Genomic DNA, 24,755 nt, shown 5'->3' with positions numbered 1-24,755 from the left:
CCGCAGAAGTCCGGAACCTCTAAGAACACAGACATGGTTCTGACCCAAACACTTATCATAAAGCTACAGCTGAAGCCGGGCAGGACGAGAACGGGACCGTGGGGATGGGAGGGACAGGCTGGGACATGAGTAAGATGAATCAGGGCAAGGACCGAGCATCAAACACAGGGACTGAGCCGAGAACCTCCCGTTGCTATGACAGCAGAACTCAAATGCCCTGCCTCGCACACAGAGGACCCTGTGCAGGGACAGGTGTGTTCACCGGGATGGAGTGCTCCTCTCACAGGGTGTCCAGAAGAATCACAAGGCTCCCTCCGAACAGCTTACAGTTCTGTCAATTAAACCACAACAAAGCGAGGGGGCGTGGGGAAGATGGAGAATTCGCCAAGGACAACCAGTGGACAAAAGACAGCATCTAAACGCAAATCCACACGGACAGGACGTCCAACTGCTGGGGAGGTGCAGAGCATGGGGAGCACGTGACAGGTTCACCAGAGACCCGCATGCGGAGGGGCAGGCCTGACATCCTACCACGGGCAGAAAACCATTCTGGGTGGACTACAGATAAAGAGAAAAGATAAAATAGTAACAGATAAGAGAACAGTTGGATGTCAGGGCAGGTGTCCTTAACACAAAAAGCAGAGAACAGGCTGATTTCACTCAAAATTCTGAAATGCCATTTAGCAACAGAGGAGAGCCCCAAGCAGGGGAGCAACTCAGCGACACCGCCAGGCAAGCACCCCGAGCACACGCAGAAGCCCTTCTGCGCTGCTCCAGCCGGACTGACACGCACGGGCCTCACTCTCCTGTGCTGCACGAACTCACACCCTGGACAACGGGCAGTCCAGGACTGGGATCTGGAAAGAGCCTGTCCCCGGTCCCAGCTCATGTGCGGAAGAGAAACCCACACAGGGCCCAGCAGCCCCCCCTCCCCGACAGAAGGCAGATAACCATCTGGGGCCGGGGAAAGAACCGCCCAAAAGATAGTAGCGGGGGGGAGGGGCCCAGGCCCCAGAGCTCACGCCGGCCTGAGAACGGTCTCTGATCCCCCAGCCACAGCGACAAGCCCCACACACGTGGAGCTCCAGGCAGAAGACTCAGAACGGTGCTGCCTCAGCTGTGCGCCCAAGCAGCCCTCACTGAACACTGCTGGGCTCCTGCCTGAAAGAGCACAGAATGAGCCTCCGAAGAACCACACTATGTGCAAGTCACTTCGACACGCGCCAGAACAAAAGGTTAAGGATCTCCAACACCCAGCGACGCAAACCACCAGACATGCAAACAAGCTGGGAAACAGCGCCCAGGATGACAAGTAAATCCACACAGACCCATAAATCCCAGGTGACAGAATTGCTCAACGACAACATTAAGTCAACTGAATACGTTCCTGATGTTCAAGAAGATATCCAAATGGCCAGTAAGCATTTGGAAAGGCCACAATGTCGATGACCTTCAGGGACATGTGTACTAAAACTGAGAGGGCACCCTACTCCCATCAGAATGTTTGGTCTGAGAGCCAACAGTTCCGCTGTGGCTGGGGAGCAGTGGCTGCTCTCACACAGCCCTGGAGGGACTAGAACTGAGAAACTGAGAAACTGGCTTCCGCTACGGAGCCAACAATTCCGCTCACCGTGAACGCAAACACATGCACCGGAACTGGGCACAGAACAGCCAAGGAGCCTTAGGCACAAGAGCCCCACGCTGAAGACCCCCACATCAAGGAGAGGATGGTTTCGACATGCCTATGATGCACCCCCCACACGGACCGCCATCAAGCGGTGAAAACGAACCCACTATCGCTCCTTGTGGATATGATGCAGGGAAGTGCAGAGCAGAGGCTGTAACCCACACGATCCCCTCTCTGGAAATATTTCAAGTATGCAAACGCAACTTAGGAGGGGAAGTTAAAAGCCCCAACAGCAGTTTCTTTTGAGAAGGGGAGGTCAGGGTGGGGAAGCACCGGCATCTAGGCAGCCACACCGTGCGGCCTGAGCCAGGTGGGGGACTGAGCCCGTGTGCGCTCAGCGAGCTGCACACTCGTCACTTGGGCTACCTTCTCTGAGCAGTATTTCAACGAAAAACCACTCGGGTAAATGAAGCATTAAAGCAAAACAGAAATGAGCAAAAGGTCGTGCCAAAATGTACATAGGACTTACTATTTTTCTTTCCTTTTATACTTAGCTGGATATCATAATAATCTTCTCTTCTATCAGATCGATAGTCTACTTCTTTACACTGGATGTAGGACTACAAATAAGGAAAACAAGATGGCTTAAGTATTAATTGTCAAAATACTCTCATTCTTAAATCACTTAAGATCATTATTGAAAGCTGGTAACCACATACCACCATTTTGCCTCTGAATAATTTAGGTATGGTGCCTTCCACACACGTGCCTTTCATCTTATTCTCCACATTATCAAGCAACTGGAAGAGAAAGTTGTGACTTTAAGAAAATGTTATGCTCAATTTACAGTAATTTGAAACTTGACTAGGAAATTTCAACGGTCAAAGGAGCTCTAGACTATAAATATTAAGACCTTTAGCATGCAATTATGAAAACATACAAAGTCTTCTTCCTTGGTTGGATATTTACAAAAATATCTACATGCAACAGTTGAGATTAACCTCAGTACAGCCTTTGGAATGAATTAGTAATCTGTAGTGCCTTTAGAAGCATTTTTTATATTTATTTTACCTCTGTGGAAAGCATGTAAATTGAGCACTAAACTTAACTCGTATTGGTCCACACCAAGAGATTAATGAGGTTGAGCCTGTCAACAGGATTGACTGGTTTGTCCATGGATATTTAATGAACTGGATTCAATCCAGCTAGTGCTGCAAAAAAGAAAACACACCTTGCCCAGCCAATCACCTTGAATAACCATTTCATGTTGTGTGTGTGTGTGTGTCTCCATGTGCATCTCTGACCACAACTGGAAGGACAGGAATCTGCTACTGACTAAAGACGGTTTGGGGGAGAATCTCCTGCACAGAGGGCTGCCCCAGTTAGAACCTCTGTGCCGAGGGGGCAGTCAGGACGCTCTGGAGAGACAACGGAAGTCCCGGTTCTAACAGCGAAGCAGGGGGTCAGGACAGCTCCTTAGGCCAGTCTGCGGTTTCTCAGATTAGTAACTGGGGCAGATGTACCAGTTTAACAAAATCAAACCATACTACCTCCTGCTCTGTAAATCCAAGTTTCCCCTCACACTGCCCTCTCCAACAGCAATTCCGCTCATTTTTTCTGGCTCATAAATGAGACAGATACTGCCTCTCCTTCCTGGCCTGGTTCTGCCCCGCTTGAGGACGGGCGCGTGTGGCATGGAGCAGGTCTGAGCTGGGCCACCGCGTCTGATGCTGCTCCGTTGCAGTCAGTGTTAAGGAGTGTACGATTTCGGCGCAGAACTTACCACTCGACAAAGCTCTTGAACGTCGTGCTGCATGAAGCTATCTAAGGTTTCCCACCTTGGAAAGAGAGAAGGAACATTTATATTTAATCCTCCGCGTTTCAAATAAGTGCATATTAAGCAACTCAGACTTAAAAAAGTAAACTGCATAATCAGCCATTATTCTGAAATTCATTTCCAGAGGTTATTTCGGGGGCCCTGGTTTAAAGACACCCCGGATTCTAGCAGGACACCACAGCTTTGTCCTCCTCCGTGTGTGAGGGGACATCGTTATGTGGTAAATCAGGTCTCAAGCAAAATTCTAAAACAGAGCCTTTATGTCCAAAAAGGACCAACCAAGTACGGTGATAAAAATACTTGGGTGTACTTAAATGCCTACACCCTGCTCTCCATCCTCCTACTATGCACTCATGACTCTTCCTTGGAGAAGGAAGAAGGAAAGGCAGGTTTCTGATACATACCCGAAGGACTTTGTTAGCTTTTTTGTTCCTACAGGCTTATCGCTGTGCTGTAATTCGTAGAACACTCTTTGTAACGCTAAGGGGACGCTTTTGGAGGAATCATCACCCTCTGTTGGCATCATGTACACAGCCTAAAATGATTGATTAAGAAATAAAAATGGAATTTTATGTGAAAGCATCATTTCTAATATCACCACGGCTTAAGGCAGTGGACAGGGCTTGTAACTATCCCCCAAACAGGTCAGGACGTTTTAAAAACAATAATCATGAAAGTCTTTAGAGGCAGTATAAAAAACACAAGAAAGTAAAAACGAATTTAAAAAATTACCCACGGCTCACCATCCAAAGAGAACCACTTTTATTTCCTACCTCTTAAAGCCACACTTTTTAGCTTAACGTTACTTGTGAACAGAAGCTGTGGTTAAGACCTAAGTGCCATTGCAATGACCCACATCCGCCTGTCCCCGCGACACCGTCCTATCGGGGCAGCGACCGACAGTGCCGCTGGAGCAGGAACAGCCAGCAGACCAGCCAGCGGCCCCCCACAACCAGGGGCCCATGTCGCCTGCACCGCTCTGTGCTGTTCACACGGCATTCTAAAGGGACAGCCGACTAGTTATCCTCCATTAGAGCCAAAGCATGTCTGTGGTTTTTATTAGTATTCTCACGAGCCTAAGTTTTACCTGTAAGTGAAAATTAGACTTCACGGCCAGTGGCTTTGTCCATTCAGTTTTGATATAAAACTTTCAAATGTTGCCGCTAATGGCTTTCGTATTAAAAACCAACAAACTGTATCACGGGGCTACAGAGCCCCATGAAGTTAGGTCTGTTAGCCAGCCAACTTTTATCCCCCAAGTTAGCTTCACAAGTGTCCACACGCTGAGGAATAAAGATACGCATTCGCATAAAAGAGGGCCCTCTCTGGAGACAGCACTGTGGTACTGGGAGGGACACGGCAAAGTCGGGTGACAGGACTTTGCTTGTCCCTTAGGACTTGAGCAACAGGGTGGGTGGAAGGTTGAGGGGGAGAAATACCATCCATTTACCTTTCGTAGTTGATTTGTGAAAAATAAAGTCTGCAGCAGGCTGTTCATGTAACAAGTCGCTCCCTGATTCTTTAAACCGACATAGCCCGTGTGCTTCTTTGAATCCCACCTACAAGATCAGTTGGAGGTTGAGGGAAAAACCGCACAGGACACCTCCTCGCTTCTGCAGTGTGTGTGGAGCGATTCGGCGAGATGCCGGCGAGCCCCCGCGCTGCCGTGCACCGTCACCTCCTGCCCACCATCCTGACACGGGAACAACGGCCAACGCACCCCTCCGAGGGAGAAACTCAACGCCAGGCCCCCAGGCACCAAGAGCACCGGGGCCAGGAGTTCTTAGCACCGTCACAGGCTCTGTTCGCCCAAGTGCACAAACCCAGCACTGGAGAAGCAGCTTAAGGCCGCTGACGGCAGCCCTGCCTTCTTTGTCCAACACACCACTCACACACAACCGTGAATCCTGTGCGATTGGCCCGTGTGGGTCCACGGCATACATACTAGGTCACATGTGGAGTCAGCAAGAAACGCACAGTCAGGACCCCTCTCTTTGCAGTTATACAGAGAAGCGAAGACAAGCATGTACACTGGGGCAAATTCTAGTTCGGCTTCTCAACTCCCAGTTCTCTTTCTCCCTAGTCTACAGTGGTGGTTGCTGAGGAGAAAAGATGTATTTTCTCAGAATTAGCAGCCCGTGCTGCACACTGCCCCCATCGTCACAGGAAGAGAATGCCAGCTAAAGCCACCCCCTTCCCCAGCACCCTCTGTATATAACGCAAAGCCATGAACAAATATGACTGCCACCAAGCGTGATCAACCCTAGAGATGTTTACTGTTGGCCGAGGCCAGGGTCCATAGTACTCTGTGATTCCAGGGGTTAGCCTATGACCTTGCTGCCACACTCAGGTGTCCCAAAGGGCCCTGGCTCAAGTGTGTGTGTGTGAGTGGGTGTGAGTGTCCGTGTGTATGAATGCACCCATGGAGAATTTTAAAAACTGGCAAGAAAATGCAAGAATCCTCAATTATAGATGGTTATTTTAAAAACTACAATCATAAAAATTAAGCAATAATGGCTGAACAGATCAAACTAAAGCAAGAAATCTGCTGTGATTAGTGAGGCTGGAAAACCCCAATCCACTTTTTCAGTCAAGTAAAGTACCATCATAAACATAGGGGAAGACTTTCAAAATGGGGGGGTGGCTTAAAATCCCACAAAAATTTAATCTTCTTGTTTGTACTTCCAGTCCTGATGTCTGAATCTAACCTGAGCTCTGAAAAGGCTCAGGGAAAGCTGGATTCTTCCTGCACACGCCCCAGCCCACAGCAGCCGGGCCGGACTCAGTAACAGCTCCTCCTCGGCCGCCCCACAGTTCCCAGCCCCGGCCATCCGGGTCAACCCACACCCGCGCTCTTGCCAGAACAGGACCATGTGGAGATAAAATAAGGGGAGCAAGAAACGGGTGCCTGCCGCTCAGCGTCTTCCCAGACTGCACTCGCCGCCTCACCCTGGGGCCTGGACAAGGCAGTAGGGCCCCACAGCCAGAGTCCAGCTTCCGGCTCAAGCTCCACACCTTCACCCCAGCCTTCCCTGCTGGTCTCCTGGCTCCTGCTGCTCTCCCTGCCCCAACCTCTTCCCCTCCTTGCCAAGTAGCCCAGCACCCCTCCATGCCTCCTGTAAGGCTGAACACTGCCTTGTGCACACAGACCTCCCACCACTGAGCAATCATCCCATCTCCTGCCGGTCCTCCGTGCTGGGGTCCACCTTCCTCACCATCTTCAACCCACTCATTCCGCCCCTGCTTCCTGACTCAGACTCGCCGCTCCCAGACCCTCCTATCCCTGCCGTCTTCAGAGTAAAATCTGGGCATTTCCTCTGCAGGATTTATGAACTGCCCCACCAGTCTGGATATTTGAGGACAGAAATGCACGGCTATCTTGCCGACCACCATCACCTTCCTAATGCACAGCAGTGTCCGGCCTACAGAAACCGCTCCAGAAAACAGGCCAAGCAAAGGAGTGAACGTGAGGCTGGCGTGCAGAGCCGCACACCCCCCGACTGTGTGGGCAAGCGCAGAGAGGGTGCGTATCTGTTAAGTATGTGTGTCTCTGCTCACATGCTAGTGCTTCTCTCATCACAGCACAAAAGGTGTTTCTTAAGAGCACCCAATTAAAGAAAAACTTACGCAACTCCATGGGGAGCATCCGCCTGTACAAAGACTTCAAAAGTAACTTTGTCATCATCTATAAATCCTTTCTCAGGATCAGTCACTTCCTATAAAAAATAAGAATATCCAACTTGCATAAGAACACACGAATGCTCGCTTCGTTCTAAACAATTACCCCAGTGCCCTCTACGTATTAGAGGAAAACACTACTTTTCCAACCCCCACATGGTGCTTCTGATTTTGCAGCGTTTTGATCTGCTTTAACTAATGTCTCTGAACAAGACCGGCAAGGGCTAGATCCCTCCAGGAAGCTCCGGGAGGCACTGGGGGCTGATCCAGGGCATGGCCTGAGGCACCAGCACTCGGGCCCCAGAGCAAGGGCTCGGAGAGGTTCCGGGGATCCAGTGCTGGAGGGCTGAGCAGGACACTCCTGACAGCGCGCTCCTGGGTTCCACCTCTCCCAAGAGCAGCCAAAAAACCTGGGCCTGAGAACTGAGGAGGTTCCCTGAAACCATGCCCGACTTGGGTGCCCCCCACCCCAATACTGCCCTGCCGGCTGCTTAAAAACGTCAGCCAGCAAACAGGAGGACACACAGTTCCGGACACCTGCCCCACTTAGGAAGCACGCATTTGATGCTACAAGACACAGGGCTCTGAGGAGTGAAGGAACTCGGGAAGGAGTAAGGCTCAGATGACTCCGTGTCAACAGTCGGTTACTTACGCTCCAGGCCATGAAGTTGGAAAACCCCCAGTCGTTCTCCTTGTGGAAGAACAGGTGACTAATGCGGCGGCTGAACGACTTCTCGTCGTCTCTGTAGTTTATGATCTTCAGCACGGCTTGCGCGTGGCAGGACCACGACCTGTTCAAGGAAAACCTAAGCCTCAGTTGACCGATTTAACGGACGTCTGCTCACTTCAGTAACGCAGTACACAGAACTTCCCACATTAGTTCTCCTTCTTCCTCTTTTATTTTTTGGGAGGGGTGGGAGGAGCTGGGAGAGCGACACATTTACCTCTAATGGGGAACACAGCTAAGAGTCTGGGGGTGCTCGTAGGCCACCTGTAGTGATCTAACCCGTGGTTTTATTCATTTTAATTTCTTTACGAAGTTTTAGGTCAGGTTCTTTTTTTTTTTATTGCTACCAGTAAAACAGAAAAGTTTCTGAATTTTAGACACTGATCTTCAGATTCTATGAGAGGCTGGTTTTCTGGTCACATGGTAGTTTTAGTATCTACTCCGGGTATTAGTGACACAACAGAACGAGAGATGGTGAGAGTCGTGCCCTCCAGGAGCCCCCTCCCCCCCGCCGCCACAGCAGCTCCCGGGGAGAGCTGCGCCGGCCGCTCCTGGGGGACTCCAAGAAGAGCCACCGAATCCCGGCACAGCCCAAGAGCCCTGCTGCCGTCAAGGTGAGCAGAGATCACAAAAGGGCCTCTGGACCAATGTCTAAAAACCAAAAGGCTACAGCCCTTGAAAGGTCCACTAAGGGCTTGGAGCTAGAGACCTGAGCGCAGTGTCAGTACCGGCACTACGCTGGCTCGGGCCGGCCACACTGGACACGGCCCGCTCGCTGTTTCCCCAGTGACTGTCAGCGTGAAGTTGCCTGTTAGACTAATGTGCAGCCCAAATACTCACCGGAAACCAGATCATAATGGGAACACAGGGGAAAAAAATTTAACCTACACACAGGCTGTAGCACACACCCGGCTTCGCACTTCTTACCCATCCCAGCCAAGAGCCCAAGGAAACGGACTGCATTCCCTGGGGCCTGGACAGAACAGGGAGGGCCAGTGCCCTTTGGGTAACAGCCTTCAATGAGAGCTCCAAAGGGCCACCATCTGGGGGTGACCACACAATCATGGCCCAAGGAAACAGCCTTCTCATGGGATCCTCGATAGGGAACGAGAAGGACATGGTGACCTAGTGATCCGGGGACCCCTTCAAACAATGTGAATTAAGCCTCTGAGAAATGCTGAACGGTGACAGTTTTTAATTCCTTCTCCTTTTGAGAAGGAATCAGTGGGGAGAAAATGTGAAGCCTTAATCTTTAGTTTCATCTGAATGATGGGACCGTGAAGACTTTTCTCAATTTGAAGACATTTTATTACACACTTCTTTTTTAAAATGACAGGAACAAAACAATATTCCTAAAATAAGCTGAAGAGGCCCATGTTGTTATACCCTCCAGGAGCGTTTTAATTCGATCTTTCTGAATCCACACACAGGAACTGGTTAACACAACGATGGGGAGGCCACGGGACCGGAGGACTTTCCGGGACTACAGTTTTCCCTTCGGGCAGGGACTGATAACCTACCAAAGCCCGGAATTCAGTAGTGAGCCCGTGCACAGGGGCCCGATTCGAGGTTCCATGGGCTGGAAGATCCTAACACGTGAACCTCACTTTCTCATTTGCAAGAAAAACTGACACCTTTTCTAATTTGGACAGAATACCTACCAGTGAGTTTTAAGGAGGGGAATGTATTTCATCAAATGTAAAATCAAAGGGCTATGTAGAGGCAGCAAGGAAACTCAATACCGTTAAGTTCAAAGAGGCCGATCAGATCGGGCCTTCAATCGCATAGCGTAACTATTTGTGGGTTTGTAATCGCATCATTTAAACTGTCTTACGTGGAATCAGATTCAGCATTGCACTGGAGAAAGAATCCTACGCTTTTTTGGTGTGGTCTGTCTGGATAAAAGCGTGGCATCACCATAATCTTCCATGGCAGATTTCGCACAAAACACGGAGGGCTAAGGACCGACTCACTCAGTCTGCTGAAGCGCTCGACAGTGAACTGAAAGGTCGCCTCGGAGCGCCAACTCGTGTCTGCAAGAAAAGGCCGTGTCAATCACAGGGCTCGGGCATTGTCAAACAGCACCAACGGCCAGCAGCCGTGGGACCCCGCGTGGGACAACCGACACCTGCGGGAACCCGCAAGCTAACCCTGACTGAGGGAAGCAAGAGCATCCTTCCTAAGCACTGATAACCCACAACAGTGCGGTGACACAAGCTCATGTGTGAGTGACATCCAAACCCAGAGGGCTAACGACACGCACCTGCCTGCCCTCCTCGATTCCAGAGTTCGGCCTGTAAGAAAGGTCTACTCTACTCTGGCAATTCCCAAGTCACCCTCAGTGGGTGGACAGGCCCCCGCTCGTGGGATACCTGCTAAAGGCAGGGGCACCGGGAGGAAGAGGGAAGAGCTGACTTGGGCCCGGTCTGCAGAGGAGCAGGGAGGGGGGCGAGGTGCTTGTGGGCGCTCGGGGCCCACAGGGCACCCGGAGAGAGTGCCACAGCCACGCCCGCCGCAGCCCAGCGCTGTTTGAGAGACAAGACTGCTAAGAAGTGATCCCCAAAATAAATGTTAAATTCACCAGTTCTCCATTTCTGTGAAAATAGCAGCCTGGACTCCTGAAGGGGGATTAACTTAAAGAGAAAGAAACTGGTATTCTTCTCCACATGAATCATAAAAATCGTTACATTTACTCAACAAGATCTGAAGGCCAATTTAGGAAATTAAGGTTTCCTCCAATAGAAAGTGGAGTATGGATAGAGTGCCTCTTTCTTAGCAGACTTTCAATTACAAGTCCCACTTTAGGGGCACCTGGGTGGCTCAGTGGGTTAAGCATCTGCCTTCTGCTCTGGTCATGATCCCAGGGTCCTGGGGTCGAGTCCCGCAGCGGCCTTCCTGCTCCGCGGGGAGCCTGTTTCTCTCTCAAATAAGTAAGTAAGATCTTGGGGAGGGGAAAAAAGTCACACTTTAGAACTGCACCTTTGACTGAGATGGTGACTCTTCATTTACAGGTGACATTGGCTGCTGATGAGCCCTGACAAGCCCAGCAGCATCTGTGTGGGCGCTTCTCAGCTCCCGTGAAGGGCAGCCCTCCCCAGGCCGCGCCATCTTACTGGCTGGCACTTTTACAGAACGCCAGGAAGCGGCTACCCAAGGTCAAGGTGCTATACTAATCTCTACGTGCTTTCTCTCCACTTTGGTACCTCGTGGCCACAGACAGGCTGCAGCTGACCGGGTGGGACGAGAACCAGCAGAGAGGTGTGCCCCTGTAAGGAACACGGAAGGTCTGCCTGGTTTGGCACCGGGGGCTGTTCTGGTATCCCTGACCCCCAAGCCCCTGAAGCGCCAAGGGAGGCTCTCGGGCTTGGGGAAGAGCATGGTAAGGACACGCTGCCTCCATCCTTCAGTCTCCAAACTTCGCTAAGACAACCAAGTGCCCGGGATACAGACTCCTTGGGCTCCAAAGCGTGCATGTGTGCGACTACCTGAATTGCTCTGAAGAAAACATGTCCATCAATCCTCATGAGAGGGCGGCATTCTTTACCAAAGAAATGAGAACCAAAAGTAAGCGTGACAGCTGGCCCTGACCCCTCGTGTCGACACTCTTCCTCCCCCAATGTCTCGGCTCCATGTAACCCAGCTCCACATACGGCACAGGCCCTTCGGAAGGAAGGGCTGCTCCAGAGGGGGCGTCCCGTCTCAGAGCTGCAGTATGTACCCAAGATTCTTCAAGAGGCAGCAAGGACTTAAGCCCCTCGGAGGGGCAAAAGTCCCCGAAAAGGCCAAGAGATGGGTTCAAGGTCATGTGTCAGAACGGCTTAGGAACAAAGTGGGCCACTATTTCAGACTCACACGTGAGCTGCCTCTCAATCCTGCAAGGGGGCCCAAGACAGAGGTCACTCCCACTTTGCAGACGAGGGAACTGAGGCTCGCCGAGGCTGTGGTGTATCTCATCCGAGGTGACTCACAAAATGAGTACAGCAGGTTTCATTACTCAAGATCTGTGGCCCCTAAATGGTGATCTTGCCTCTGGTTTACAAAATGCCGTATTCTAGGGTTTAGCAACTCCCAAATGCGGAGTCCAATCAAACAGGCCTGCTTTATGGGGACCAAAGAAATGCCATCAACCAAATGAGAAATCACCTCAAGGCACACACTCATGAGACCCTGAAGAGCTCACTGTCCCGAAGCTCTGCCACGCTTCTAACTCAACTACTGGCTTTCCGATACGATTCCATTCTTTGTCGCATTCGGTTTTTACACAGACACAAAATGAAACGTATCCTACTTTTTTGTTCTCCCCCACACTTTATAAAGAATTCCAGAATTCATCCTAAATATTAAATAGAACCCAACAAAACGCAGAGGGCACCAAGCTGCCTAGAGCGAACCCTCCCTTCAGAGGCAGAGACGTCCCGCAGCCCCTGCCTCACACGCTCCGCTCACATGCGTGGACTGACCTTCCACCTCCCATTCCAGGCACATCCTCAGGACAGACTTACTTCGGGAAATATGCTAACTGGGACATTTAACATGAGCTTTCATGTGAATAAAATGTCACCTTATGGCTCTCAACTCTTTGTAACTAATTACATAAATGAAAAATAACATTATATACTGAAAGGTCAAGGCAAGAGGGTCTACGAAAGAGCAGAGCAGGCTAGAAACCCATCTTTGGCAGAAAGGCCTGGCCTGATCATACTTCCGTAAGCAATTACAGGAGACATAAATGTCTTTGCCCAAGAAAACAGGTGAAAGTTACTCAGGATTCTATTTTTGCGACTTTCCTGTGTCTATAATTACTTTAAAATTTAAAAAAAAAAAAAAAAAAAGGAAAGCAGTTCACGTGGGATTCTGAGGAATGTCCCACACCCTGCAGAATCAGCTTCATCTGAACAGACTCTACAACCTGCCCAGACGCCACACTTGGTGCGTTACTGCGTAGCTCTTTGCACTGTCCAGAACAGGACGATGCATGTCTGCTCCCTGCTGTCACCACACATCCTCAGCCTCAACACTCAGTCACCTACCACCTCCACCCTGCCCTCACACAGCAGCGCCCCACGCCGGTTCGTGCTCCCGCCTCATCTTCGCAGGGCAAAGGCCAATGAACCAGCCCAGGGTCCAGTTGCTTGAAAAAAAGGTAGAGGGCGATACGGTCTGTTGTTTTATCTTATGCCAGAAGCTGAGCCTGAAGGGTCCCCAGACAGCGCTCTCACAGTCATTTTATCAGACCTCTGTTTTTCATTCTTTTCAAGTCCTCCTTAATCCCCAGACATTACTTTTGTTTCATGGGTACCAACTTCTACTGGGGCTGCAATGACACTAAAACTTCTCCTCTTCAACTACGGAAAAACAGAGTAAGAAACTAAAACCAAAGTAGCATGGGCAGGTGCAACCAGAAAAGGATTCTGACTCTTGCCCGTAATCCCACGTTACCAGGACTTTTAGACACGTTCGCTATCTCCACCCAACACCTGTCTGTGCTGTCGGCCATTTAGCTTTTGCAGAGAAACTCCGCTCCCAAAGAAGGCCCTTCTGCCCAGTAGATAAGCCTAATCCAGCATTTCCTGGATCGTGTGTCGTACTTTCCCATGTCAGAAGGAGATTCAAGAAAAGGGTTTCTAAAGTTCAGAGTCTTGGGGAAGCGTTAACAAAACAAGTCTTTTGGAGAAAGACATTAAGGTACAGACAGCCCAGAGAAGCCCGCGATAGGGACTTCTGGTTGGCCCAGCACCCCTCAAACTTCCTAGACATCTCGCCACATGCTAACATCCCACAGAAAAGAGTTTCAAAATACTTATCACAACTGGGAAAATGCTGCCTTCAACTAAGGCTTCTACTCCTAGAACCAGAACAATCTCCCTCCCAGCCCCTTACCATGAAAGAGATAAAAATCTTTTCACTCTCTTATACTGGGCCTTTCAAAAGACACCTAAAATCCCAAACCAGGAACATGGTGCTACCGAAGACTGCTCTGCTTTGTCCTTTAATACCCTTTCCCCGTTTGGTAACTCACTACAGGAATATTTCCACTATTAGGTTCTATGGTTTGGCACATTATTTACTACTACTAATGTAGTAAAATTTGCCTGAAAAGGAAAGGGGTTTTCATGTACATTACGGATCTCCTAACAGTGGTTCTCAAATGAGGCACTCTGAACCCCCAGAGACATCTGGCAGTGTCCTATTTCTGGTTGTCAGGACTGCAAGGAGAGGGCGTAAGGGTGGGATGACATTGGCATCCAATCACAACGAGGACAGCCCCTACAACAAAGAATGATTCACCCAAAAAGGCAACAGTGCCCAAGTCGAGAAACTCTGCCCTTTATCTACATCTGCACCTCCTCCCAGCCCCCCCCCCAAAAACACACGCGAGGAAATACTCCTTTGGAATTGCTCTGTGGAACTAGACGGGGAGCTCTCTGCCTGGGGTGGGCCAGGTACTGCTCCTCAAGGGACTGGAACCGTCTCCGCCTCACACCTGCACACCGGGCCTGGCCACACCTTCCCAACCGCACTCTCTGAATCACTTTCGGCACCTCCGGTGTCCGCACTAAAACCAAGAGCCCGGCGACCGGAGACCATACCCACACCATTGCCCTTGAGCTACCGTGGAAAGCGCACTCCACAGGTAACAAAGCAGCGGGGTGGAGACCACGCCTCTTTACCTTCCTCAGATATTGCCTCAGCCAGCTGCCAGGGGGTAAACGGCTCTGTGAGAGAACGCTCAACTACGGCTGCAGTTTCTCACGGAGGCTGAACTTTTGGCAGGAGGTCTGAACAGCAGTCCTTCTGGTGGTGCAGCCCGTGACTGACGGTTCCTTTCAACTGCCCCGTTACTCCCCTGGGAAGGACACAACCCTCATGAGGATGGACGGACATGCTTTTGACAGAACATGGTTTCATATCACACTGCAAGATTCCAGGGGCCGCATAAAGCGATTACTGGCCGCTACCGTTTCATGACTTTGACCTGGCAATTAAGTGTACAGGTCACCTATCTGGTAAATTATAAAGAAGAAACAGCCTTGAAAGAAAGTCATCTCCTGGGCACAAAATGTCCATGCATATACCTATGCATACACTTTTTGCATAGATGATACACACCAAAAGTCAGTGTGGGAGAATGAAGCCCGAAGCTCGATTCAGACTTCACACCTAACGGGAGCGGGGAGGGATTATCAGCTACAGACAACTGATACACGCTACAAAAAGAGTGCAATGGAAAGCCAAGTTCCAATGTCTAGAAGTATCTTGCTGCAAACAAAAAGGAAAGGAGAGTAAGATACACTTGTTCTGAACACTAACAGTGGCTGGGAAATTGCAAACCTGAGTAAACCCCCGTCAATTACAAACTTCTGTACTTAAACCTTCTCACCTAGGCTGGGGAGAACCACTTTACCCTGAAATTTGCAGCTAATCTTGAAATTCAAAACCAAAACAGTCTCCTAAATTTGCCTCAGATACAAACCTGAAAGCTAGCTACTCCTAAGGAGCTCAGAAGTACTCAGGGAAGAAACCTACAGCACGTCTAGTTGTGTTTCTGATAGTTTTCTGCCCAGTGCAAGTAAACCGCGTGTACTCACCGTCCTCCATATCTTCCTCTGTGTTGTTGTGCCCATCACTCATGGCTACATTCCCGTTGATAACAGGGTTTTGAGTAATTCTTGGTGGGTCATCTGTATCTCCAGCTTTAAAGAAAACAGAGAAATTCCATGGTTTTTACCTTCAGGTCTTGGATTAAATAAAGAAAAGCATATTTGTACTTTTGATGATTTCCAGTCACTAATATCATCCAAATGTACCATAATGAACACACTCTAACTCAAAAGGTGTTTACTAATATGTTCACTAAATATGAACTTTGCTTTCAAAATGCTAAATGGGATGCAAACAATCACTATGCCACATTTGCTCTATCTGCAGTAATATTCTGAGACGGCCTTCCTACTCATTAAAACTCAACCCCACGAAGTGCCAGGGTGGCTCAGTCGGTTAAGCGTCTGCCTTCGGCTCAGGTCATGAATCCAGAGTCCCCAGATTCAAGCCCCAAACCCCACAGCGGGCTCCCTGCTCAATGGGAAGCCGGCTTCTCCCTCTCCCTCTGCTCCTCAACCTGCGCTTGCTCACTCTCAAATAAATCTTAAAAAAAACGAAAATAAAACTCAACCCAAGGGAAATATTGTTAACTAAATATATACATAGCAGTGTTGGGGCGCCTGGGTGGCTCAGTGGGTTAAAGCCTCTGCCTTCGGCTCAGGTCATGATCCCAGGGTCCTGGGATCAAGCCCCGCATCGGGCTCTCTGCTCTGTGGAAAGCCTGCTTCCTCCTCTCTCTCTGCCTGCCTCTCTGCCTACTTGTGATCTCTCTCTGTCAAATAAATAAATAAAAATGTTTAAAAAAAAAAAAAATATATATATATATATATACACACACATAGCAGTGTGTATTAGAACTTTCAATCACAAATCAGCACTTTAAAACATCACATTGTGAGACTCAGAGTGTCACTGGACAATTACTGTGATAACTGAAGTATAAATCCATGCAAAAAACAAACTGGAGATTGAGGGGAGGGGGCAGAGGGAGTGTGAAATGGGGTCCCTAGGAGGATTGGCATTTATAAAGAGTTGGAAAGGATTGAGAAGCACATAAAAAGATGCGCTAAGGGACGCCTGGGTGGCTGAGTTGGTTGGACGACTGCCTTTGGCTCAGGTCATGATCCCGGAGTCCTGGGATCGAGTCCCGCATCGGGCTCCCAGCTCCATGGGGAGTCTGCTTCTCCCTCTGACCTTCTCGCTCATGCTCTCTCTCACTGTCTCTCTCTCAAATAAATAAATAAAATAAAAATCTTAAAAAAAAAAAAAAAGATGCGCTAAGACTTCTTCTTTGTTTAAAAAAAAAAAAAAGATGTTATTTATTTATTTATTTATTTGAGAGAGAGAGAGAGAGAGAGAGAGAGAGAGAGAGTACACGAGTGGGGTGGGAAGGGGAGAAGAGGAGAAACAGACTCCCTGGGCTCAGTCCCAGGACCCTGGGATCATGACCTGAGCCAAAGGCAGATGCTTAACCAACTGGAGCCACCCAGGCACCCCTGTGCTATAGATTTCTAAATGCTTGCTGAAATGCAGCTTGACAAACATTTACATATGATCAAAGGCATGGATTCAAAACTGTGAAGCAATGAATGGCAAATACAAGGTAAACTGCCTGGGTGGCTCAGTGGGTTGAAGCCTCGACCTTCGGCTTGGGTCGTGATCCCAGGGTCCTGGGATCGAGTCCTGCATCGGGCTCTCTGCTCAGTGGGGGGCCTCCTTCCTTTCCTCTCTCTCTGCCTGCCTCTCTGCCTAATCGTGATCTCTGGCAAAAAAATAAATAAAATCTTAAAAAGAAAAAAAAAAAAAAACAATCATCTCGCACTGACGCAAGTCCTTGACTTTTAAGGAAAAAAAGGTTACCTCAGGACTTGGGATTTAAATAGCCTTCACTAGCCAAAAGGGTCCATACTTCATATATAAACCCTCCCCTGCTTCCAGATGTAAGAACAGCTCACTGCAACTAATGTGGCCCCTTTATGCTGCCTGTACACATGCTGACTGAACAACAGTCTTAGCTATGAACAGGAGATCTGGTTTTAAAAACAGCTACCTAAGTGTGTTCTAGGCCTGTGACATTTCAGAGCCTTTCCCCCCCATTCAGATCGGCAGGCGGTCTGATTCAGCACCACGGACAGCACCCTCCATGGTTCCCCTCTAGACCAACTCCCTATTATCAGATTACATCTTAAGTAATGCCTGAATATAAAACATGTTTTTTCCCTTAAGCATCTCAAAATACACCTTAGAACTCTCTGGAGGCCAATAAACAGATATTGCCAAATTTATATCACTTCCAATTCTGATACTCGTCTTATTAACTATCAATACATGTATTTAACAACTGTGTTAAAGTTATTTAAATATATATATATATATATATATATATATATATATACACACACACACACACACACACACACACACATTTTTGAACTGGTCCCTCAACCATCACACACACACACAAAGTGGAGTGGGGAGAAGAAATCCTTTTTGCTGATGTTTAATTAGCTCAAACTCTAAAACGTGCTTAAAAAGCAACATTTTTAAAAAGGCATTTTGAAATGTACTTCATCCACATATAGCCTCCTAAATAAACACCAAACCATCATTAAAAATATTTTATGAGGAAAAACCCCTATGAAGGACTATGAAATAAATTATGGCACATTCCACCAATAGAATATTATGTAGCAGTGTTTTATAAAGCAGTGTTTCAATGTACCTATCTGGGAAGTTCTCTAAACTATAAGTTAAAAAAAAAAAAAAGATACCAAGCAATAAATATCATCACATGTAACCTCTGTTATAAAAGAGACAGAGTGTGCTGGAATAAGAACAAATAAATTCTCATTTCCCTTTACATGATAAACAAACACCGGAAGGACACATCAACTATTCAAAGGCTCTCCAGAAGCAGCAGTAGCTCGAGTCAGCACTATACACACTCTCACACCACACGAATGCACCATAAATCTTAAAATAATTTGCTTGATGTAAGCTTGGTATTTTAACTTAGTTCCCCAGTTCAAATCTGTCCCACTACAATTGCCTTAAAATATGGTTTTTCATGCATGATTCAAAAATAAACTCTGTATACAAAACAGCATCACACCTAAAACTAGGATGCTTTGTAGACATAAGCAGTCTGAACTACAGCGGGTCATAGAATTCCCCAACTGATTCGTAATCCTGAAGATTCTGAGATCCAAGTGAATTCAGTTTATAGCTGAAACAAGGCTATCTTTAAGGGTCTTGGAGTACTTTTTCACCGGAAGTTATAGTAATAATAAGTCAAGATCAAGGTGGGGCGCCTGAGTGGCTCGGTCAATTAAGTGCCCAACTCTTGATTTTGGCTCAGGTCCTGATCTCAGGGTCATGGGATCAAGCCTGGGTTCCACACTCAGCAGGAAGTCTGCTTCTCCCTCCCCCTCTGGCCCTCCATGGGCTCATGCTCTCTCTCTCTCTCTCTCTCTTTTTTATTTTTTAAAAAGATTGAGTCTCTACAATAAATCTTTAAAAAAAATTAAGATCAATTCAAAAGATCTACCGATCAACATCCACAGCACTCTACGGTGTAGGGTAGGGGGGAAATGGGCCACAGTTTTTCAGAAGTAGGATTAACTAAATGCAATGACTGACAAAAATCTAGTATTTTATAAATGAGACATCCTATTCTAGTGTTAATTAAGACAGGATTTCTCTGCAGTTGGTCCCTAAAGACAAAATAAATAGAGTTCTACGTATGAACTGGGTTCTCCTGAGCAATACCCCAAACTTTTTACACATTTGTGCTGTGTTGATCAATTTGCTCTTTTCCATCCTCAAGCATGCAGATGCTGGTCAGGCCAGTGGCTATGGAATGACAAAACGTCCCTCTTAGGTCCACCACGTACATGAGCGATCTGGCCAGAGACAAGGCCTCAGGAAGCTCCCAACCAACTGCCATGGGGCCTTGGAAGAAAAAGCTGGCAACTCAAGTCTAGCTCCTAAGGGACTGAATATCCAGTTAAAAAAAGCTCCTCATAAATGAGTTAGTTCAGCAAGAGGATTAAAAATTTAATTAAGACACAGTAAATCCCTGGACCTGAATTCAATGATGAAAGTACCTGAAGCCCACAAAACCTCTGCATTTGACTTCCAGAAATATCTTCAACGGTTAAGACTGCCTTCATTATCATCAAAGAAGTGCAAGATTGGTGTGTGTATATGAATTTATCACTATATATAAAGTGATCCTGTTCCTGAATTTTATGTCCCATCTGATTGGACCTTCCCCAGATGTGTGAACTCTCATTTGGCCATTTGTGAACCAGAGCGCTCAATTTCGGACACACAATGGTCTCCAATAAGATTGGGGACATGCCTGGCAAGCACCAAGGACAATAGGGCATGCCTCAAAAAAAAAAAAAAAAAAGTCCGAAATATGCCATATATTGGGGGAAGAGAGGGGAGTTATTCCAAAATGTATTTATGACACTCAAATACAATCAAAGATCATTTCCATTCCTGTGACTAGTAAAGCTCCTGATGCCAAACCCTGTGATATGCATCAGAGGTCCAATTTTATATATATACAAAAGGACACAAAATGCCTTTTCTCAAGACTAGAAACACACAGAAGAGGCTAACGTGGCTGGTTACGGAGCACACAGATTTTCCTCCTCTTTCTCCTGAGGAGGCCATTCTTACATTCAGCTTCCCTTCCCACGGACTTCCCTCTGTGATGTCATAACACAGGACTATGCAACAAAGAACACTGGCCGATTGCTATGGAAATGATGTGGCGCTAACAGTGCTGAATCCCACTCCTGGATGAAATAACAAAGCAGATTTTTCAATTTGCTGGCTTTGACATCTTCTGCCACTTCACAAAGATTACTCACACACCTCTCCCCAACAAGGCTGGAACTGAGGGGACAAACCACCGCACAGGCTTCTAACTACGACAGCTGTGTACTGCCGCCAGGTGCTGCCTAAGCCACACAGACCCCAGCACACACCTCAGATCCAGTCTCAGCTCAGGCCCCCGATTCCTCCTCAATCCTTCCAACTAGGGATCCAATGCAGTGAGCAAAACCACAGCTCAGTATAAGGCCAGAGCACACGGAGCGCCAACGCAGCATACTCGGCCTAAACTCCCAACTCCACCAGTTCACCTGGAATTCCAAGTCAAAAGCCCTCTGGCCGCTGCTCGGTCCTCCTCCCCTTGTCTCCTCTCCTGGCACCCATTTTAAGGAATGTTACATCAAGTAGAAGTTCACACGGTAAATGAGAACACCAGTATCTTCCTAAATACTGATTTCTTAATTAAGAACCCCAAATATATTTCAGTAGGATAGTTCAGAAATGTCAGTACTGGTTGTGGAAATCCATTAGTGCCTATGGACCCCCTACCTGAACCCCTCCCTGCCCCAAGTCACCTTCTCGTCCAAGCTTGTGGTTGCCCGCCATGTCTGCATGGCTCTGCAGTGCTATCTGTGGGGGCTGGGGCGGGGGGGGTTCTCTCGTCCACATCAGAGTGACTGCATAGAATCTCCAGGAGCTCTACCTCAGCATTCTTTTTTTTTTTAAAGCCCCCCCAACACACACACAGGATTCTTGGGTTTGGGACAAGGAACATATTTAAGCAACTTCATCAATTTAGATAATCACTTCCAAAAGGCAAAGTGGTCCAGAAAGAAAGGGGAAAAAAAGAAGTCAGGAGTTGGGTTACCAGTTCCTTAGCTGCTGATCTAAGTTGCTAACAGAGGAGGAAACTAGTGAAGGGGATCACAGGCACACAGCACATGAACTACATCTCTCCTGTAAATCTAAAAATCATCTCAAATCAAAAGTTTAGTTGAAAAAAGAGAAAACAGAACACCCTTAAGCCTAAGAAGCAAGGAATGTAACTGATGTTAAACTTCCATATGGAAAGCTTCAGCATGAAGCAGGCACCAGAGCATGCCCGCCATTCTCAACACCATTCAAGGCAGAAAAGGGCAGCCTAAGAGCGAGCTTGGGTCTGTGCTGAAGCAGGACCTGAAGAGCAAACAGGATGTAAAGTTTGCTTCAAGTGTTTCATGAGTCTGTAACTCCATTTACTGAGCCCCTACTGAGTGCTGGGCCCAGTGCAGACATTCAGGTGATGACCACAAGCTCCCTTTACCATTGGATCCAGCGGCTTAAGGCTACAGCTGGATGTGAGGGGCACTGCCCCCAGGGGGGACCATTCTCCGTTCTTCCTCTAAAAGCCCAGCTCTGCCCACATGGTCTGTCCTCCAGAAGGAGAGTTCACTCCTCAGATAAAAGTACAAGTTAGATGGAGGCCCCAAGTGAACCCAGAGGCACCAGTCAGGAAGAAATAAAGAAGGAAAAGTCCTGAGTGAAGAGGCACAGTGTCGTTTTCTGTTGTTGATGATGACACAGATTTATTTATTTAAGAGAGAGAGCTCGCATGCAAGCGGGCATGGGAGAGGACCAGAGAGAGTGCGAACATGAAGCAGACTCCCTTCTGAGCGCAGAGCCCAGTGCAGGCTCCACCCCACCACCCTGGTCATGACCTGAACCGAAACCAAGAGCTGGACGCCAAAGTGACTGAGCCACGCAGGTACCGCAGCACGATGCTGCTTTGAAGGCTGAATTTCTTTATATGCTTTATTAAGTGCCTACTCCCAACAAAACCTATACCCCTGAAAATTTCTATTAGATCACCCTGATTTCATTCTTTATTAAACATACTGTTAAGATAAGTGTAGCTTCACAATTATTATAGAAGTAATAGAGCTCCACTTCCCTTCACCCAGATCCCCCGGCACTACTTTGCAAAATCATAGTACAATGTATAACCAGGACACCAACGGTGACACAACACACTAATCCTATTCCTGTTCACTTGCACTCTTAAGACACATGTGGGTGGGTGTGTCCACCCAGGAAAGACACTGAACAGTTCCAACACAGGGACCCTTGGGCTGCCCTTTCATAGCCATCCCCACCCGCCTTGTGCACACGCCCCTCCCCTAACTCCTGGAAACAACACACCTTCTCCATTCCCGTAATTTTTCATTTCAAGAATGTTATATAAATGAACAAGGTATATAACCATTTGGAATGCCTTCTGCCACTGAGCATAATAACTCCGGAGACTCAGGTCAACAACTGATTTCTTTGTATTGCAGAGCAGGATTCCACGGCAGGGACAGGACACGCCATCTGACCTGCAAACATCTGAGTTCTTTCCAATTTGAGGCTATTACAAAGTAAAGGGGCTATAAACATTTTTGTGCAAGTCCTGGTTCTATATTTCTACTATGGATTTGAAAGAATGAAACCTCACAGGAGCAAGGCGAGCAGTACAGAGATGAATAAGGGGTGATGATTCCTCCGTTCCCAATCCTAACATGAAGAAACCCACTGTCTCATGCATACCCTTCCGGGCGTCCTCACTGTTTCTACATACGCATATGCAACAATGTACACGCGTCTTCTCCTGAACAAAAAATGGTATTCACACTACACGAATAAACTAGAGCTACGCCAAGTCGGTATACAATAATATGCACAGAAATTTATTTCTGAATAGCGCCATTAACGGGCCATGATTTACTCATGCCTACAGTTACCTATTTTTGTTTCCTGCCACTTGAGTGATGTGACCATCGGTATTATGATTTTTGTCCTCCTGCATTTTATCACCAGGTCATCCTTCCCGAACGCACTAGACCCCTCCCCTCAAGCAGTTAGCCAAACTCTTCCCCATGCTCTGCCCCCTTAGAGCAGAGCATCTAAGACCACAAGTCTGCCAAATGACACCGAGCGACCCATCAGATGACCCAAGTCCTGTACACCGTCCGGCACCGTTCCGGAGAGCTCTTCCAACGCTCAGACACAGCTCCTTCCCTCTTCCATTGCAGAATTCAAATCCAAGTCATGTGCTGATGTTCTGGTCCACAGAATAAATGCTAACATGCAGGCCCTAGCTCTGAGCTCACTGAGAGGAGCAAAGTGACAGCTGAGAAGCCAACGGTGAGAGGCAGAGTGCAGCCGCTGGGCCTAGCTACAAGGGGAGGCAAAGAGAGACAGCAGGCGGCTGATGCATGGGACCCAGCAAGCGGCAAGCAGGGAGGCAGCTGATGAGGCCCTGGCAGGGGAGGGAGAAGGGCATCCCCCAAACCAGGGTCTCACCGGTGTAAGATGGCACACTCCCTAAGAAAGCAGAACCTCTAAGATACAAGAAGCGCTCCTGGCGAATGAGAGTACGTGGGCGCCTTGGGGGGGGGGGGGTCGACCCCAGGCCCCCTGGGGGATTCTTCCAAGGCAACACAGGGCCTCAGGCAAAACCATAGACCACCTCCAGCCCTTGGACAGTACCTGGGAGTCACAAAGAGGTGACAGTCTCCCAAGGAGACAATAAAGTGAGGACAGTGGGTCCCAGTAACTCTCCTCACAGCCCCGCCACAACGGGCCTTCTCTTCCAGGACTCTGCGGCTCCTGAAGGTAACCGCCCGTCACAGCCACTGGATTTCAAGAAGCTGGTGCAGACCAGGAGCACAGCCCATCTGCCGCACTTGCCTCCCCAGTCACGAAGACCACACACGCCTGGGCGCCATGAGGAAATACGTTTCCCTGACTGCTCTCTCTGCCTTGCAAGGAAAGTGGAGCCTCTCAGAAGCAGTTTCTGAATATAGTCCTAGATGGAAAACTTCAATCGGGCTTCAAAAACATGCTTTCTAATCCATTCCCATTACATGACCAAGGATTCAACCTACCTCCCTAGAACACGGGCATGCCCTGTGTGCCAGCAATTACAGTAACTACCAACTAAGACAATATTCTAATTACTTCCTTGCTGCACACACTGCCTTTTCCAGGCGGGAATAATTTGAGGCAAAGGCTTGCATTTCCAGTGGGGCTGGGCAGAGCCAGCTCCCTTCTCAGTATTTTAGTCAATCTACTTATCAAATGTCTCCTATGTGCCCAGAGCTGGGCTGGGCTCTGGGGTTCAGGAGGAACAGAGAGATAAGCCCCCTGGTGTGCTGGTGCTCGCTTTCTTGGGGGAGGAGACAAGAGAGGATAATTGCAACAGAGGGGAAAACACAGTACGGTCACGGAGCCGCAGGAGCGCTAGCCTTGAAGGAAGAGGGGACATCTGGGTGGAGACCACCGAATGAAAAGGAGCCAGGCTGGCAGAGGCCCTAGAGAAGCACACTCTGGATAGAGCCAACAGGGACAAGGGCACTGGGCGAAGGAAAAAGTGGGAGATGAGGTTCAGACAGAAGGTAGGCAGGGCCAAGGCCACGGAG

The 24,755-nt window shown here is 48.3% G+C and overlaps 1 protein-coding gene across 3 annotated transcripts in view; it reads right to left on the bottom strand.

The window, feature by feature from the left end:
* The window catches only part of LOC111155980 (ubiquitin specific peptidase 7), a 63,610-nt gene that overhangs the window by 16,239 nt on the left and 22,616 nt on the right, over positions 1-24,755 (bottom strand). Inside the window, exons 1-10 of one of the 3 annotated variants that reach the window (XM_022516478.1) lie at positions 20,892-20,922; positions 15,459-15,563; positions 9,704-9,902; positions 7,795-7,933; positions 7,092-7,180; positions 4,915-5,023; positions 3,869-3,999; positions 3,411-3,465; positions 2,347-2,427; positions 2,157-2,247 (exon numbers count right to left, since the gene is read on the bottom strand). In XM_022516478.1, the coding sequence (XP_022372186.1) occupies positions 2,157-2,247; positions 2,347-2,427; positions 3,411-3,465; positions 3,869-3,999; positions 4,915-5,023; positions 7,092-7,180; positions 7,795-7,933; positions 9,704-9,902; positions 15,459-15,563; positions 20,892-20,922 (1,030 nt within the window). Of the gene's footprint in view, positions 1-2,156; positions 2,248-2,346; positions 2,428-3,410; positions 3,466-3,868; positions 4,000-4,914; positions 5,024-7,091; positions 7,181-7,794; positions 7,934-9,703; positions 9,903-14,540; positions 14,717-15,458; positions 15,564-20,891; positions 20,923-24,755 lie in introns of those variants that run through there. The other 2 variants (XM_022516479.1, XM_022516477.1) reach the window with 2 other exon arrangements.

This window comes from Enhydra lutris, unplaced genomic scaffold, assembly GCF_002288905.1.
Source record: "Enhydra lutris kenyoni isolate GAN:26980312 unplaced genomic scaffold, ASM228890v2 scaffoldscaffold45, whole genome shotgun sequence".
Classification (NCBI taxonomy): domain Eukaryota; kingdom Metazoa; phylum Chordata; class Mammalia; order Carnivora; family Mustelidae; genus Enhydra; species Enhydra lutris.
This window is presented reverse-complemented; position numbering and strand designations above follow the sequence as displayed.